Source organism: Cyphellophora europaea (assembly GCF_000365145.1).
Source record: "Cyphellophora europaea CBS 101466 unplaced genomic scaffold supercont1.7, whole genome shotgun sequence".
Classification (NCBI taxonomy): Eukaryota; Fungi; Ascomycota; class Eurotiomycetes; order Chaetothyriales; family Cyphellophoraceae; genus Cyphellophora; species Cyphellophora europaea.
Window position 1 is genome coordinate 1,701,281 of NW_008481813.1, and position 14,629 is coordinate 1,715,909.

A 14,629-nucleotide genomic window follows, 5' to 3' on the forward strand; every position below is an offset into this window, starting at 1 on the left:
ATATGCGTTGTTCCGGTCCGGAATGCCGGCAAGATATCCAAATGAACAAAGTCCGCAGGACATTCCCAAAATTCTCTCCAACATTCAGGTGCATGGTTGGCAAGGGTGCCAGGAGAGAAAGACCAGGATCCGCTGTCCACGCAGGGCTGTCTCGCGCTTCCATGTTGGAATGCTTTCAGGGAGGTGGCTGTCGAGGACGGTCACACGAGGCCCGGAAGATCGAACCAAGGAAATGCATGCAGAAAGGCGTGGATGACACCCCACACATGTTGGGTGCGAAGTGGTTCCGACAGCTGTGGGAGAGACGGGGGTTTGGAAGTAGCAAGCTCATTTCTGACTTTTATTCTATGACAAGCTGACTTCTAATGAGCGGAGAGCTAGCACGAAGGCAGGACGCATAGCCACGTAGATACTTCAGTCTGAAATAAGGGATGCGGTGAATGGAGAGACAAGGTCTTAATACTCAAGCTTGTGAGGAAAGCGCATGGCTGCTCAACAACACTGGCTGACATGCAGAACGCAATGTGACAAGTAGCGTTTGCCACAGGAGGAACGCGACAGTTTGGACGAGATGCAGTATGAAGAGCGCACTGAGGAATAGTGGCTTGTCCGCCTGCTGGCTCTGGTGTGCCAGCTGGCAGCCCCCCAGAAAGAAAGAGTGATCATAACTTCATGACTCATAGCTCATTAGAATCTTGATTCAATTGACTATCTTGAACATCCCAAGGAGTGACGCCATGTCGAACAACCACAGATCAGGTATCCAACTCGTGTTCTATCATTGTTTTGTTGCCCGTGAACTTTTTCCGACCATGACTTGGTATCAAGCTATCCGGCCACCTACAACAACAGTGCCACGCCAGCCAGTAAGCCGCCCACCATAAAGCCTCCCTCACGCACCACGGCCGCGCCACCGACAAACTGCGTGGGATGCGGCGTGGGCGTGACGACCGTCTCGGTAACAACAGTGCTGCCACCCTGAGTGATGGTGGTGGGCATGGTGGTCGGCGTCATTGGAGGAGGCACCACGCTGCCAGAAGTGATGGTGTAGAGCGAAGTTGGCTCGGAGACGGGGTTGGTGCAGACATCGAGTGTGCAGGATGTGGTGGTGGGTGTGTACAGGGACGTGGGCTCTGACACGGGATTGGTGCAGACGTCAAGCGTGCATTTGCTGCTGCTGCTGCCGGACGAGGATGCGGTAGTGTGGTGGGGGTGCACGGAAGAAGATGGAGTAGTGCTGTGGTATAGAGAGGTTGGCTCTGAGACAGGGTTCGTGCATACATCGAGCGTGCAAGGTGTGGTGGTCGGCGTGTAGAGCGAAGTGGGCTCTGAGACGGGGTTGGTGCAGACGTCCAGTGTGCATGGTGTAGTCGTGGGTGTGTAGAGCGAAGTGGGCTCTGATACGGGGTTGGTGCAGACATCGAGGGTGCAAGGCGTGGTAGTGGGCGTATAGAGGGACGTGGGTTCCGATACAGGATTGGTGCAGACGTCGAGGGTGCAGGGAGTAGTGGTCGCTTGGACAACGCCGGTGAGAATGGAGTCCTGCGGTAGGGCTGCGGCGAAGGCGGCAACTGCCGGGAGAATGAGGATGGACTTCATGTTTGTAGAGGTGGTTGTTGAGTCTCTGGATATAGTAGTTTGTAGCTGTGAAGTGTCGAAATGCAAGTCGAGCTTTGGTTGCAGCTTTCCACAGGTGCAGTAGGTGCTCTGTACTTATACACCTGCATGGCACACTCGCACAGCAGTGGAACTTCGGGTCGAGATGTCACAACAGGACCTGCAGCTGAACTGCAACATCCTTCCATGGGCGGCAAGACTAAGTTGCGAGAGCACGGCACACACGACCGAAGTCTCGACGACGAGGTATATGGCGCATCCAATTATGGCACACGTTACTCAGCCCCAGGGGAAAGCTTGGTGAAAGTGTATTCCAGCTGCAACGACTTGGTCTCTTTCAGGCAAGTCGACGCACGCATTGGCAGTGCATGCATTCCCATTGGTTGATTCAAATCTTGAGCTCTCAAGAAAGCAAAGCATCAAAGCTCGCCATGTGGTCATGACAGGAACATCAACATGCACCCCGGATTCTAGCGTGGTTCTCGAAACTCATGCTGAGCCAGCCACTCGAGGCTGTGTGTGCAGAGAGCGGCAGCCTCAGAAAATTGTGTCTCAGATGCGGGAAGATGCGGGAAACCGCTCATGGCTGCATCTAACTTTCTCTGCGAGGGCAGTTCGCCAAAATACCTAGCTGGTCAATGCCCAAGAGCGGCTCGCCTCATGTTGGCTCTCGCTTCAGATGATGACCATCGCTTTCGGATGGCGGCGTGAGGAGACCGGCGCGCTCCCGGTCGAGCCGAGTTTGAGACATTCCAGGGGATTCCGACCGAGAGCCAGGCGCTTGCAACGACCACCAGGTCAGAATCCTGTCGCTTAGTTCGCGCAGCGATTCGGCTGACACGAGATTCGGCTCAACGAAGCTGCCGCAGCATCTGCGCAATGCTTCGAACGTGCCTTGCCTTCCGTCGGCTACGGCCACACTAAGTGCCGGCTGCTCCATGAACCATGAATCGCTGCTGTGGATAGCCCCTACAATCAAACAGAAGCCTCGAAGTCTCAGTTCTTGCTGCCACGCGGTAATAGGTGACTTCAACATGTCCCCTTTGAGAAACATAATACCTTGCTCAAGATACCCTTTGAGCCATGGATACCCAGCTAGAGCTGATACCAGAATATGTAGACAACGCCGGAGAATGTGTACGCGGGCATCATTGGTGCGAAGACAGAGCAGGCGCTGGCGGAACATAAGGTTGCGTAGCTCGTATTCGAAAGTTCGAGTCTCCTCGTCCGCGACTTGCTGAAGATTTTGCGCGTAAGACACGATCTCCTGGAGGAAGAAGTGTACGTCAGGTCGTGATAGAATGTCCGACTTGCCAGGTGAAAATTCTTTCGGACTTGCCAAAGTACTTCTGCCTGGAGGTATGATAATCTCAGGAGGCCACGGCGAATCGGCTGGTGTCCAGAAAGGTTGAATCGGAGGATCAGCATTCCAGTACTCGATGAACTGTTGAAAGAAGGCAATACTCAAGAACAAGTCTCGATTAGGACCGTCAATGTTGTCGTATCCTCCGAGCTGCGACCATACCGACCGCGCAGCCCGAAGATGTATGATAGCCGCCTCGGTATTGCCGTAGTAGGTTTCAGTGACGAAGAGAATATACGCCACGTAGAAGTGATCCGGGCTAACCTGGGACTCAGTCGCCAGCTGCTGCCGAGTCAACGCGACCGCTCTTTGAGCAAGGTACATAGCGTCGACGTAGGACATGTTCTTGTAGACAACGGCCATGCTTGCTCCCGTTGCAGCGATTAGACACGCGAGTCGCACTCTGCTGGAGAAGGCCTGAGACAGGCTCGAGGATGCAATCTTGTTGTAGCGGACCACGCTTCCGGGTGCGCGTTTCAGATCAGATTGCTGGTCTTTGTCCATGCTCGACATCCTCATGTATAGCTGAATGACTTTGAGTGCGGTCTTGTTCATTTCGAGGGGCGCTGAGCCGCTCGGATCTACCATCCGCGCAGGATCGACTCCCGGCTGGATCATTCGCTGCTGCTGCTGCTGCTGCTGGATACGTCTTCGTACAATGAGCTTATCCTGATGTTCCTGAAGCGTGTCGTGATCTTCTTCATCGTAGTCATCAGCCTTATCGGAGAAAGTCCACTTAAAGCCTGCCTTGGTCCCTGCATTCGTGCTAGGTGTTGAATCTGGTGAGGTTGAGCTGGACGAATCAACAAGTTGGAAACCCTCCCGAGCAATGCGGCTCGCAGTCGATGGGGCTACTTCGACCCTTCGACCACGCCGGACGCGGTCGCGACGATCCAGGTTCTGCTTGACATGGCGTCGAATCTCGAGCCGCTCGTCTGGGGCCGCGCTTCGGGACAAATGCTCGGACTTGGCGTTTTTATTGACAAAGAGGAACGTCTGTTTGGGCTTCGAGGGTTTCTTTTGCGACGCAGAAGGTGGGGGAGAATTGTCTTCACTATGGCCAGATGAGGAACTTGTTGGCCATGGCGAGAGACCTCTGTCCATATCTGGTAGTACTGGGCAAAGCCTTTGGGTGGGTGAAAGCTGCGGAGTCCAGGGCAGCCCCGCACGCGCTTTTGAAGAAAACGCCTACTGCGCAGGGGTGCCGACTAGGAGGGGCTGATAAAGCGCTACGCAGACAGGCGAGACGCAGGGCCGGCTTTCATTCCTTTTGAAGTAGACGAGATGCGCTGCCGGAACAGGGTTTTTTGCGGCGGCATTTGGTTGGAGGGACTGATAGCATTAATGCTCGCGACTTTTACGTTATTGGAACGAGAGGAGCTGCAGAACTCTCATCGACATGACCCGAGCTTATCTAGCGATTCAGGAGCTTGATATAGAGTGATGGACAGCCTGCCGTCGCCATGGCTTCCACTGTCCTCTGACTTTCAGGTGAGGGGCGCTAATGCTTAAACGGGAATAGCGTCGCGATGTTCTCTGCGGTCTACTCGCAGTCGTGTCTATGCGATGGCACCAGGCGTGGCCAGCAGAGATGTGCCTCAGCCAAGTCCATCCCATCGATTGCAACTGCTTCTCTAGCACCGCGGCGAGACATCTCAACGTAGGTCCCACTTGGCCTCGTTGAGCTGCAGCAGCGGGAAGCGGACGCCCCTCCGCCCCGGTAGCCACTGACCTTGACTCTCGCGCCGCTTGGCATGCAATATACCCGTGGTACATCACCGTTAGTCACCTTCAGCCGCCCTTATGGCCGCCACAGCAAACAAAAGCACCGCTCTTCAGACCGCCCTCTCATCCGCCCTCATCACCCGCTACTCCCTCCCCGCCTCCGCCACCTGGCTCACCCACTTCCTCTCCTCCACGCGCCAACCCCACCCGCCGCTCCCCGCCCTCACCTCCACCGCCCACTTCCGGATCCTCGCCTCCGACCTCACCACGTCCCTCAGCTCCGACCACGCCGCCACGCTCCTGCCGCGCGACATCAGCAACGTCGCCACCAAGGAACTACGCCTCCCGGGACCCGTGGCGGTGCAGATCCTCGACATCCAGGACGTGGGCAGCAGCAAGTGGTCGCAGGTGGAGGCGATCGAGCGCGTCGAGCGTGGCGAGGAAGTCAGGGGCCGGGAGGTTATACGCACCGTCGCGGCGCTGGAGGAGAGTGATGAAGGAGACGCTGGTGGTGGTGGTGGTCGAGGGAGGGGGAGAGGCAGTGGCGCGAACGCGAACGCGAACCAGGCCACGTCTGCATCGAAGCGCAGTCAAGGTCCGCACAAGGTTGTGCTGCAGGACGCGGCGGGGACGAATGTGCTGGGCTTCGAGCTGGAGAACGTGCCGAGGTTGTGGATCGGCGAGGATGGTTTGAGTATCGGGTGCAAAATCGTGCTGCAGGCCGGAACGGTGGTGAGGAGGGGTATGGTGATGCTGACGGCGAGGGATGTAAGGGTGTTAGGTGGCAAGATAGAGCCCTGGGACAAGAAGTGGAAGGAGGATCGAAAGAAGAGGCTGATTGAAGAGGCTACAGGCAATGGCAACGGAGAGGCGTGACTTGCAAGAAATGGTGGTTGAGATCTTCTCAATTGAGGGCTGCTGGGTCTTCTGTCTCTCGTTTCGGCATCCTCCATGTATGCCCCAAGGATTCGTGCTCTTGTTTGAGACTTTTACAAGGCTTCGAGAAGTGGCACACTCTCCACGTCTCGAATTTTCCAGGGGGCCAACACCTTCGCCAGTTGGATTTCCTCCGCGCTTCCGATCCCAGCAAATACCGAAGCGACATCTGCGGCCTCCAGACTCCCCTTCGGCGGAATCTGACGTTCGACATTGCCCTTCGCCAACTCGGCAGCTGTCTCATTGCCAGTGGCTTCAAACAGGGCGAGCCATCCTTGAGGCTGCCCGGGGGCAAGTGCAATACTCGCAGTCGCCTGCCGAACCTTTTCTTGCGACTCTGCTGGCTGCTTGGCTCGTATACCCGCCAGCACCTGGCTAACACGAAGCTTGTCGACGTCCGAGACGGCGCTGTTCTTCTCCAAATCCTCCAAAGCTTCTGTTACAGCATCAATAATGTCCTCGTTACTATCGGCAAGACCAATGACGGCCAACAAGCATACGGCCTGTACGTGGTCCGGGCGCGCCTCCACCAGATCGAAGAGATTGGATCTCGCAATCTCCTTTTCTTCCTCGCCCCCTTTTGCCCACAGAACTTGTGCAAGCAAGCAGATGATGTCAGGATCACCAGGAGATTCTTGAAGAGCCGTTTGAAACATCTCGATTGCTTCTTCCACAGATTTCTGGTGGCTATGAGCTAGCCCAGCGGTCATGTGCGCCGACAATCTCATCTTTGTGCGAACATCTCTGTAAGCAGGACTCATGTTGTCTTCAGCTGAGAGGTCAAGCACGACATTTGCTGCATCCACAGCATTTTCGAAGTCAAGCTTTCCCAGGTACGCACGCGCAAGATCCGCCTTCGCCTGAGCAAACCGCGCTAAGTGCTCGTCGGATTCTGATTTTTCATACCCCTCTTCCAACACCTTGCAGACCTCTTCCAGGACGAGGACTGCTGAGTCGAAGTCTCCAACACGTTCAGCGTAAAGTCCCATCAGATGTGAGGCAGCCACGTTTGCGGGTGACAAGACATGCAGTTGGCGAACCGCTAACAGAGGATTGAGGAGACTGACAAGATTGTCGGACTGCCTCAGGTCTCCAGCGATGTGGTCAAATACCGATGCAGAGTATAGATGTCGTGCCGGCAGAAGACTCGCGTCCGAAATCTCGAAAGCGTGCGTGAACAACGATCGTGCCTCGGTTGTGTTGCCGGTCAAAGTAGCCACCAGGCCTTGGCCAAGCCAGGCTTCAGCATACTCTGGATCTGCGGACTGAGCCCTCGTGAAGGCTTCATTTGCAAGCTGGCTGTCATTTTGTACGAGATACAAAACGCCAAGGTTTGTCCATGCGCGGGCGCTGAACTCGTTCAGGTGTATACTGCGTACGAACGAATGTTGGGAGACTTTCGGGCTCAACGTTAGCGTCACCACACCCAAAGCGTTCCAGAAATCGGCATTGCTCGCCTCAAGCTCGATTGCATGTTTGAAACATCGCATGGCGGCTTTGAGAAGCCGCTTCGGCTTATTTCCTTTGTTTTGCAGCGACATACCGGCGGAGTTGTAAGCACGATACTCGGCCCATCCCAAGTTGTACCATGACACAGCCTGTGCATGAATATCAAGCGATGCGACAAAGATGCCACGCTTGTGAGCAAGGACTGCCGCCGCAAGGAATTGATCAGCGAGGTTGTCAACTGTCGCTCCTTCTTGGCTCTGTGTCGTATCGATGCTGAAGCCGTCATGTTCGGCAAAGGTTTCAAGCTCATGTTCGCCAGCCTTGAAGCGAAGGAGTCTGTTGATCTTGGCAATATTTGAGAAATTTGAGTGATTCTTGACGTGGGCAAGAGCTGAACAGGCATCCCCAACAGACTTCCAAAGGTTGAAAACGTCTTTGCGCTGTTCAACGATGTGTAGAGCGGTATCGATGGCCCTTGTTGCAAGTTTCTCGGCTGCACCGTAACGACCCTGGCCAATTTTGGCCCAAGCATTGTCCGCAAACGTTTGAAGCAATGCGATGAGCATACCAAGTTCATCGATCTTAACCTTGAGAGTTGATTCATAAGACTCAATAGCTTCGTCAAACACACCCATCTCCTTCTGGACGTTGGCGAGCATGTATTTGGCGAACCAGGTCTGCTCTTCTGAAAGACCGTGGTCGATACTTTCGGCTTTCGCGAATGCCCTCGCCGCGGACACGTACCGCCCTGAGTCAAGATAGCTCTCGCCGAGGCCAACCCAAGAGTGGTACTCCGACGGGTTGATGCGCAAAGCCGATTGAAAGCACACGATGCTCTGCGAATATTGCTGCTTGTTGATATTGACGACGCCCATCGCTGCATGAGGCCAGCTAGGCGCCTTCTTTCTGGAACCGGGCCAGACCTTGGCAGCATCAGAACGAGCCACTCTTTGCGCAACCAATTCGACAAAGTCCCACTCGCCGGACTCAGCATAGTCTTTGGCAAGGGCCTCCGCCGCTTCAAGTTCCGCGGAAGATAGCTCGAATGCGGTACGTAGGGCTTTGCGTGCTTTGTCTCTCTTTCTAGTGTATCTCTGGAAAAAAGTGCCGAGGAGAGCCCAAGCAGGAGCGTAGCTGGCATTGGCTTTGACGCTGGCCATAAGATCGCCGTACGCACCGTCTTTGTCTTTTCTGGCCTTCGCAGACGGGTTCAAGTGCCACTTGCAATAAGCGATGCGATACAACACCTCGGCTCTCATCTTCGTGTTGACAGGCTGCTCACCCTGCAGTACCTGGTCAATTTCTGTCAATTGGTCAAGACCTGTTCCCAGGTCTCCTGCCCTAGCCCGGCACCAGGCAAGCTCGCAACGGATGCGTAGGTTATCCGGATCCCGCTCGGAAGCTGGTTGCAGATACCCAATCGCCTTGGAGAAGTCGTCATCTTCCTCATATATTAGACCGACGCCAAGTAAAGCAGCGGTCAGCTTGGACTTGCGGGCTAATATTGCTTCAAATAGAGATCTGGATCGCTGATGGTGGCGAGGCGACTGGTAGTAGATCAGGGAGGTGGCCAGTGTAAGATTGACACCATCAATACTATTCTGAAGGGAGACCGCAAACTTCTTCTGCGCCTCAAGATGCAGGCTGTAAGCCTTCTCGGCATACTGGACAGCCTCCCGCCATTCTTCGAGGTATGAGTAGGCATGAGCGACAATACGGTGTGCCAAAGGCGAGTCGGCACAGTCTTCCAAGCCTTCATTCATCAAGATGAGTGACTCCGCCTCAGATAGTTTTGGCGTAGGATAATCTTCGGTTTGCTCGGCTTCTTCTTCCCTGGGAAATGGAGAAGCTTCACCGCCGAGGAAGCCACGCAGGACTTTAGATAGACCGTCCTCGGGAAAGTAGCCTATGTACTCTCGAAATAGTTTAGGATCCCAGTCATAGAGGTCTTCTGCGTCGACCCACTCCAGAGCAACCTTCCATGCTGCGGGAAACTGTTGCTTGATGATAACAATTCCGTTTGCTGCGTTGAGGACTTTGTCTCTCTGTGCAGGTTTCTCCGAGGGTGGCAGAACGAGAAGATTGTCGTACATACGATCAAAGCGTTTCTGCTCAAGCTCATGCCGCAATTCATCGTCTTGAATCCAGTCAATCAAAGCAGTGTACTTATCCTCGATCTGGAATTTGGCAGCTGCTTCAAGGTTGACTTCGGCCGTGACCTTATCAATCCTCGCTCCTAGCCTCGTTCTGCGCTCGGCAATCTGAGACTTGGTCCAATGCTTCTCTTCTGTCTCCGCCGACTCCAGAATTCTTTGGTAAGCAAGTGATGGCTTCAGCACACGTCCTTCAAGAGTAGCGTAGAGTGGCGAGGAAGGGAGGATTAGTTCCAAAGCGTGGCGGTATTGCTCTGGGGTACCATGTTTCTTCGCAAATGTCTCATACCTATCCACAACGGTCTGACATTGCTCTCTGTCGTCTTGATCGGCATAGATTTCAGCGAGGAGGAGAGTGGTGTTGTGGTACTGGGTGAGCTTGGCACCATTTTGTTTTTCGTAGATGTTGATGAGACCCTTGTAGGCATTCACATCCCCTGGCTTGAGCTTGGCTGCTGATGCTAGGCTCGATTCTGCGGCGTCAAGATTGTCCAGTTTCTCATGGGCGAAGCCTAGAAAAAGCAAAGCCGAGTGGTTTTGGGGATCATGGGCCAGTAACTGTCCGGCCTCGTCGACAGCCTCTTGATAGTGACTCTTCGCTATTTTACCCCGAATCGACTTCAGGGCCGAACTCGCCGACATCGTAAACCGTGACCCGCGAAGCCACGTGCAGCGTCTGTACAGTGATGGATCGTCCAGTTGTTGCTCGCCGGGCAGACTTCATCCAAGAAGGCGGCCACACTAATCCTCTTCCGGCAAGTGTCTTCGTCATGTACCTTCTTCGCACTCTGTGGAAACGGTTGACATGAGGTACATGTTGTGACTGAGCAAAATGCGTTCGAGGGTCTGTGCGTGTACTTCCGTAGTGATTCCAGTGAGCATTGGCGGTGGTACGAGTCAAGGGAGGTGGCATCATAATTAGGCGTCGAGTACCGCCCCCGGAATAATCCCCGGCCGGGCCGCCTCAGATCCAGAACGCGTGCATGACGTCCTTCGCTGGCTTCGCATGATATTTCTCTCTGCAGTATAGATCCGTGCCATAGCTCCTACGCTCATCTGACCATTGCATCTTCCCTCGCGCCGGTTGCTACGATTGATGCAATTGATCTGGATCCACCCACTCTTCCGCTTTGCATTTGAGAAGTGACCGCCCCTATCCGCATGCTTCCTCTTCCAGCACCGCAATAGTGCCACCATGGCGAATCATCCTCTCAGACTCGATGGCCAACGGATACGAGATGCGGAAGGGCGGGAAGTCACTTTTCGGGGGATCAATGTAGACGCTGGTTGTAAGATGCCACGGCATCCAGACCAGCCGACATACGAGCGCAAGAGATTCTTCGACCCCAATGTGTCCTTTGTAGACAGGCCATACAACGAGCAAGAGGCGCACGAACACTTTGCGAGGCTAAAGAGATGGGGATACAATGTGATACGATACATCTTCACGTGGGAGGCGCTCGAGCACGCAGGCCCGGGCATATATGACGCCGACTTTATTGCACATACCGTCAAGATCTTGAGGATAGCGAAAAGCTACGGGTTCTACGTCTTCATGGATCCCCACCAGGATGTTTGGTCGCGGTTCACTGGCGGATCAGGAGCACCGCTATGGACTCTGCACGCCTGTGGCCTGGATCCGGAGAAGTTTGTTGACACCCAGGCTGCGGTTGTGCATAACACCTGGTCCGATGTCAGTGACTTCCCTAAGATGCTGTGGCCTACGAACTACACGCGACTTGCGACCGAAACGACGTTCACTCTGTTCTACGCTGGTCGCGACTTCGCTCCCAACGCTATGATTGATGGCAAGAATATCCAAGACTACCTTACAGACCACTTCATCGAGTCTTGCACACAATTAGCCAAAGGCATTCATGAGGCCGGAGACTTGGAAGATGTGTGCGTGATTGGCTGGGAAAGCATGAACGAACCACATCGAGGCCTCGTGGGCTGGGAAGACATGAGTGCGATTCCGGACAGCTTGAAGATGAGGAAGGGAACCATGCCCACTCCATGGCAATCGTTACTCACTGGGTCGGGCCGTGCCCTTGAGATTGATGTATGGGATTTTGGCAGCTTTGGCCCGTACAAAAGTGGCACTGAGTTGGTTGATCCACAAGGCGTGTCAGCGTGGGCTGCTCCGGCAATCGATGAGCAGTATACCTGGAAAAGAGATCCAAGTTGGAAGTTGGGCGAATGTCTGTGGGCTCAGATAGGGGTTTGGGATCCGAGTCAAGATCAGCTGTTACAGAAAGACTACTTCTCGAAAGTCCCGAAAACGGGCGAAAAGCTCGACTATGATCGGTTCACTAACACATACTTTCTCGATCACTATCGGAAATACAGGGATGCTATTCGAAGTGTCCACAAAGACGCTGTTATCCTCATGGAAGCACCAGTGCTGGAAATACCACCGAACATCAAGGGTACCCCAGACGATGACAACCGACTGATATTTGCATCCCATTACTATGATGGTGTCACCCTGCTCAACAAGCACTGGAATAAGTTCTGGAACTTCGACATCGTCGGCTTCATGCGCGGCAAGTATTCGTCGCCTGCATTCGCTGTGAAGATTGGTGAGACAGCCATCAGGAACTCCCTTCGAGATCAACTGGACTACCTGCGCAAGGAGGCGACTGAAATGACAGGCTCGCACCCTTTCCTCTTTACTGAAATTGGAATTCCCTATGATATGGACAATGGCTATGCTTACCGCACGGGCGACTTCAGCAGCCAGGTGTCCGCGTTGGACGCCAATCACTTTGCTCTTGAAGGCAGCAGCGCGAACGGTTATACACTATGGACATATGCTGGCCACAACAACCACCAATGGGGCGAAAACTGGAATGGCGAAGATCTCTCGATCTACTGTATCGACGATAGCGTTCCCGTCAGCAAAGCCACCCTCCTTCCTTCGGCCGGCGCCTCGACCCTCTCGCTGGACAAAGGATCTACCCACAGCCCCGTGGTCGATCCATCTAACCTCAACCGCCACGTAAAGAGCCCGTCCATCTCTGCCGCCTCCACATCCAAAGCGAACGCAGAGCCCAAGTCACCCGGTTTGCGCGCCGCCGAAGCCTTCATACGACCATCTCCACTGCACACCGTAGGCGATGTGGTCAAGTACGGCTTCGATCTCCGCAACTGCGTCTTCACATTCAGCCTCGTTGCCAACAAGCCCTGCACCGAAGAGGTGTGCACCGAGATGTTCCTGCCAGACTTCCACTTCCCAGGCGACAAATCGCACGTGGAGGTGAGTGGCGGGAAGTGGATGATCGAGCTGAAGGATGTGGAAGGCGAGACGATGCAGACGTTGAAGTGGTGGCACGGTGAGGGTGAGCAGACTATCAAGGTGACGGGTGTGAGGAGGAAGCTGGGCGTCGCTGGCGGAGAAGTTGAGGATGAGGAGTACGGCTATTTCGAAACGATGGCCAAGGTGGCGCAGAACTGTTCTATCATGTGAACTCGGTTCCAATGGCTGCAAAAAGGAGGATGATGAGGAGTTTTCATCCCTGGCCTTGGTAGTGCTTCGTTTCTAGCTCTGGCGTAATCGAGTAGTTGAGCGTTGCAGGGGTACGGCTTTCCCCACCGATTGGGGCGTAATAGCATTGGCAGAACATAGCTGTACATACAGTCTGACGACTTGGATTTCATTCTCGTTGCAGTGGAAGGGCCGTTGGAGACCTTGAGCTTCTGGTGCCGCTCGAATCTGATACGAATACTATGGGAGCACTGAAGTCTCTCCTGTTGTTTCGTCGTCTTGAATTGGCTCCGCGTCAACGGGTTGCCCAACGCCCTCATCATTCTCGCCATCCGCAGAAGTCACATCGTCCATACCATCATCGTCATCAGCAGCCCTCGCATCCGCCGCATCATCGTCCTGATCCCGCAGCTTCCCACCCTTCCTTTTCGGAATCACCTGCATAAAAGCCTGGCCCCAGTCGCCGCACTCCAGCCACCGCAGCATGATCTCATTCACATGGTTCGTGGCGAGGACAGACCGACTCTGCATCTCCATGTACTCGCCGATGGGAAGCTTGGCCGTGCGCACTCCCTTCTCGCCTGCGATCTTGTGACAGATGCCCTTGTGTCTGTTCTTGTCTACCAGACCACCGATGATGTACGTGCTGTTGGGCTTGAGTTCTTCCAGCGTGAATTGTGAGTCGGAGCTGAGGTAGATGATCTCACCCTCGACCGCTTGCGAGGAATTGGGAGCGGTGGTGCCGTTAGATTCGTCGGACTCCTTTTGCGCGGACTCAGGCTGCCCAGCTGAGGATCGGTCTGACTCTTTGTGCTCCTGTCTCGCCTTTGAGGAAGAGTCATCGTGCTCATCAGGCTTGGGTTGAACATCTTCTTCATCTCGGCCAGCTTCGGAAGGATAGATGCTCTCCTTTGAAGCTTGGCTTTCCTGACTTGCTTGTGGCTTAGCATGCTTCAGGAACGCACCGGCCATCTTGTTCCGTTTTGGATCAGCCATCCACCGAGTAGCTCTCTCGGCCACGTCCACGAAATCCTCTTCCAAAAACGTAATCCCTCTCCACTTTTTGTAGTTGCCACTGAGCCTGGTATCGAACCTCTCCCTCAGTTTGCCTCCCCAAGAGCTGACGGCAATGTGAGCTTGGTAAGTCGAGCGCGAATTGTCCGAATAGGCTCGCGTGATCTGAGATCCCAACGAAATCATCTCCTTCTCCATCATCAAGTCATCGAAGCCACAGTCGATGATGAAGGTGATCGGCAGCTGGACAGGGTTCCGGGGCTTCCTCGACTGAGGTTCCTCGAGCACTCCGTTGACCCTACGTTCCTCCTTGCTTGCCCGCTTCCGCTCTTTCTTCTCCTTGGCTTTCTGCTTGCGTTTGGCTTTGCGATAGTCCCGGCCTGCTTCCCACTCCTGGCGCTTGCGTAGCTTCTTCAGTTGGTTTTTGGACATCGACTTGGCTTCCCCATTCTGGTCTGGCGAGGTCCCATTGGCCTCAGGAGCCTCGTTAGTCCCGTCTTCTGGGCCGCGGGACTGATCAACATCTTCATCAACGACAATGTCGGGAGATCCAGAATCATTCGAGGCGACATCGACACCATCACCACCAGAGTTGGTATGGGAGAGCTTTCGCAGTTTGGTCGGTCGTCCTTCCGCCATTATACTCCAACTCATGCATTAAATCTCACCTAGAACAGCTCTTTGGTATGCTTCCCCTTGGTCCGTGGTCGATAGAATGTCGTCCAACTATGAATGAGGCTTAAAATACCTCCACGTAAAAGAAGAAGTATCCAAAAACCATTTATACACTTAGCGCCTTGGCATAGCCCTCCATCCACGTGACTTATGACCGCAGTCCACCGCAGCTCCAGCCAGCACCAACGACAGCTCTCACTATCGCAGCGC

General features: G+C 54.4%; 6 protein-coding genes across 6 annotated transcripts; 2 read left to right on the forward strand and 4 right to left on the reverse strand.

The window, feature by feature from the left end:
* Positions 1 to 840: 840 nt before the first annotated feature.
* HMPREF1541_07749 (uncharacterized protein) lies at positions 841 to 1,599 on the reverse strand (the record flags this gene model as incomplete). Its single annotated transcript, XM_008722072.1, has 1 exon — positions 841 to 1,599. One exon carries the CDS (start codon positions 1,597 to 1,599, stop codon positions 841 to 843), a length of 759 nt encoding a protein of 252 aa, XP_008720294.1.
* Positions 1,600 to 2,275: 676 nt separating this feature from the next.
* Positions 2,276 to 4,084, reverse strand: HMPREF1541_07750 (uncharacterized protein; the record flags this gene model as incomplete). The annotated part of the gene is made up of 1 exon (XM_008722073.1): positions 2,276 to 4,084. One exon carries the CDS (start codon positions 4,082 to 4,084, stop codon positions 2,276 to 2,278), a length of 1,809 nt encoding a protein of 602 aa, XP_008720295.1.
* Positions 4,085 to 4,783: 699 nt separating this feature from the next.
* On the forward strand, positions 4,784 to 5,581 carry HMPREF1541_07751 (uncharacterized protein; the record flags this gene model as incomplete). The annotated part of the gene is made up of 1 exon (XM_008722074.1): positions 4,784 to 5,581. The coding sequence occupies one exon, from the start codon at positions 4,784 to 4,786 to the stop codon at positions 5,579 to 5,581; it is 798 nt and encodes a 265-aa protein (XP_008720296.1).
* A 113-nt stretch (positions 5,582 to 5,694) lies between these two features.
* Positions 5,695 to 9,885, reverse strand: HMPREF1541_07752 (uncharacterized protein; the record flags this gene model as incomplete). The annotated part of the gene is made up of 1 exon (XM_008722075.1): positions 5,695 to 9,885. The coding sequence occupies one exon, from the start codon at positions 9,883 to 9,885 to the stop codon at positions 5,695 to 5,697; it is 4,191 nt and encodes a 1,396-aa protein (XP_008720297.1).
* Positions 9,886 to 10,438: 553 nt separating this feature from the next.
* Positions 10,439 to 12,712, forward strand: HMPREF1541_07753 (uncharacterized protein; the record flags this gene model as incomplete). The annotated part of the gene is made up of 1 exon (XM_008722076.1): positions 10,439 to 12,712. The coding sequence occupies one exon, from the start codon at positions 10,439 to 10,441 to the stop codon at positions 12,710 to 12,712; it is 2,274 nt and encodes a 757-aa protein (XP_008720298.1).
* Positions 12,713 to 12,970: 258 nt separating this feature from the next.
* HMPREF1541_07754 (uncharacterized protein) lies at positions 12,971 to 14,383 on the reverse strand (the record flags this gene model as incomplete). Its single annotated transcript, XM_008722077.1, has 1 exon — positions 12,971 to 14,383. One exon carries the CDS (start codon positions 14,381 to 14,383, stop codon positions 12,971 to 12,973), a length of 1,413 nt encoding a protein of 470 aa, XP_008720299.1.
* Between the last annotated feature and the right edge of the window lie 246 nt (positions 14,384 to 14,629).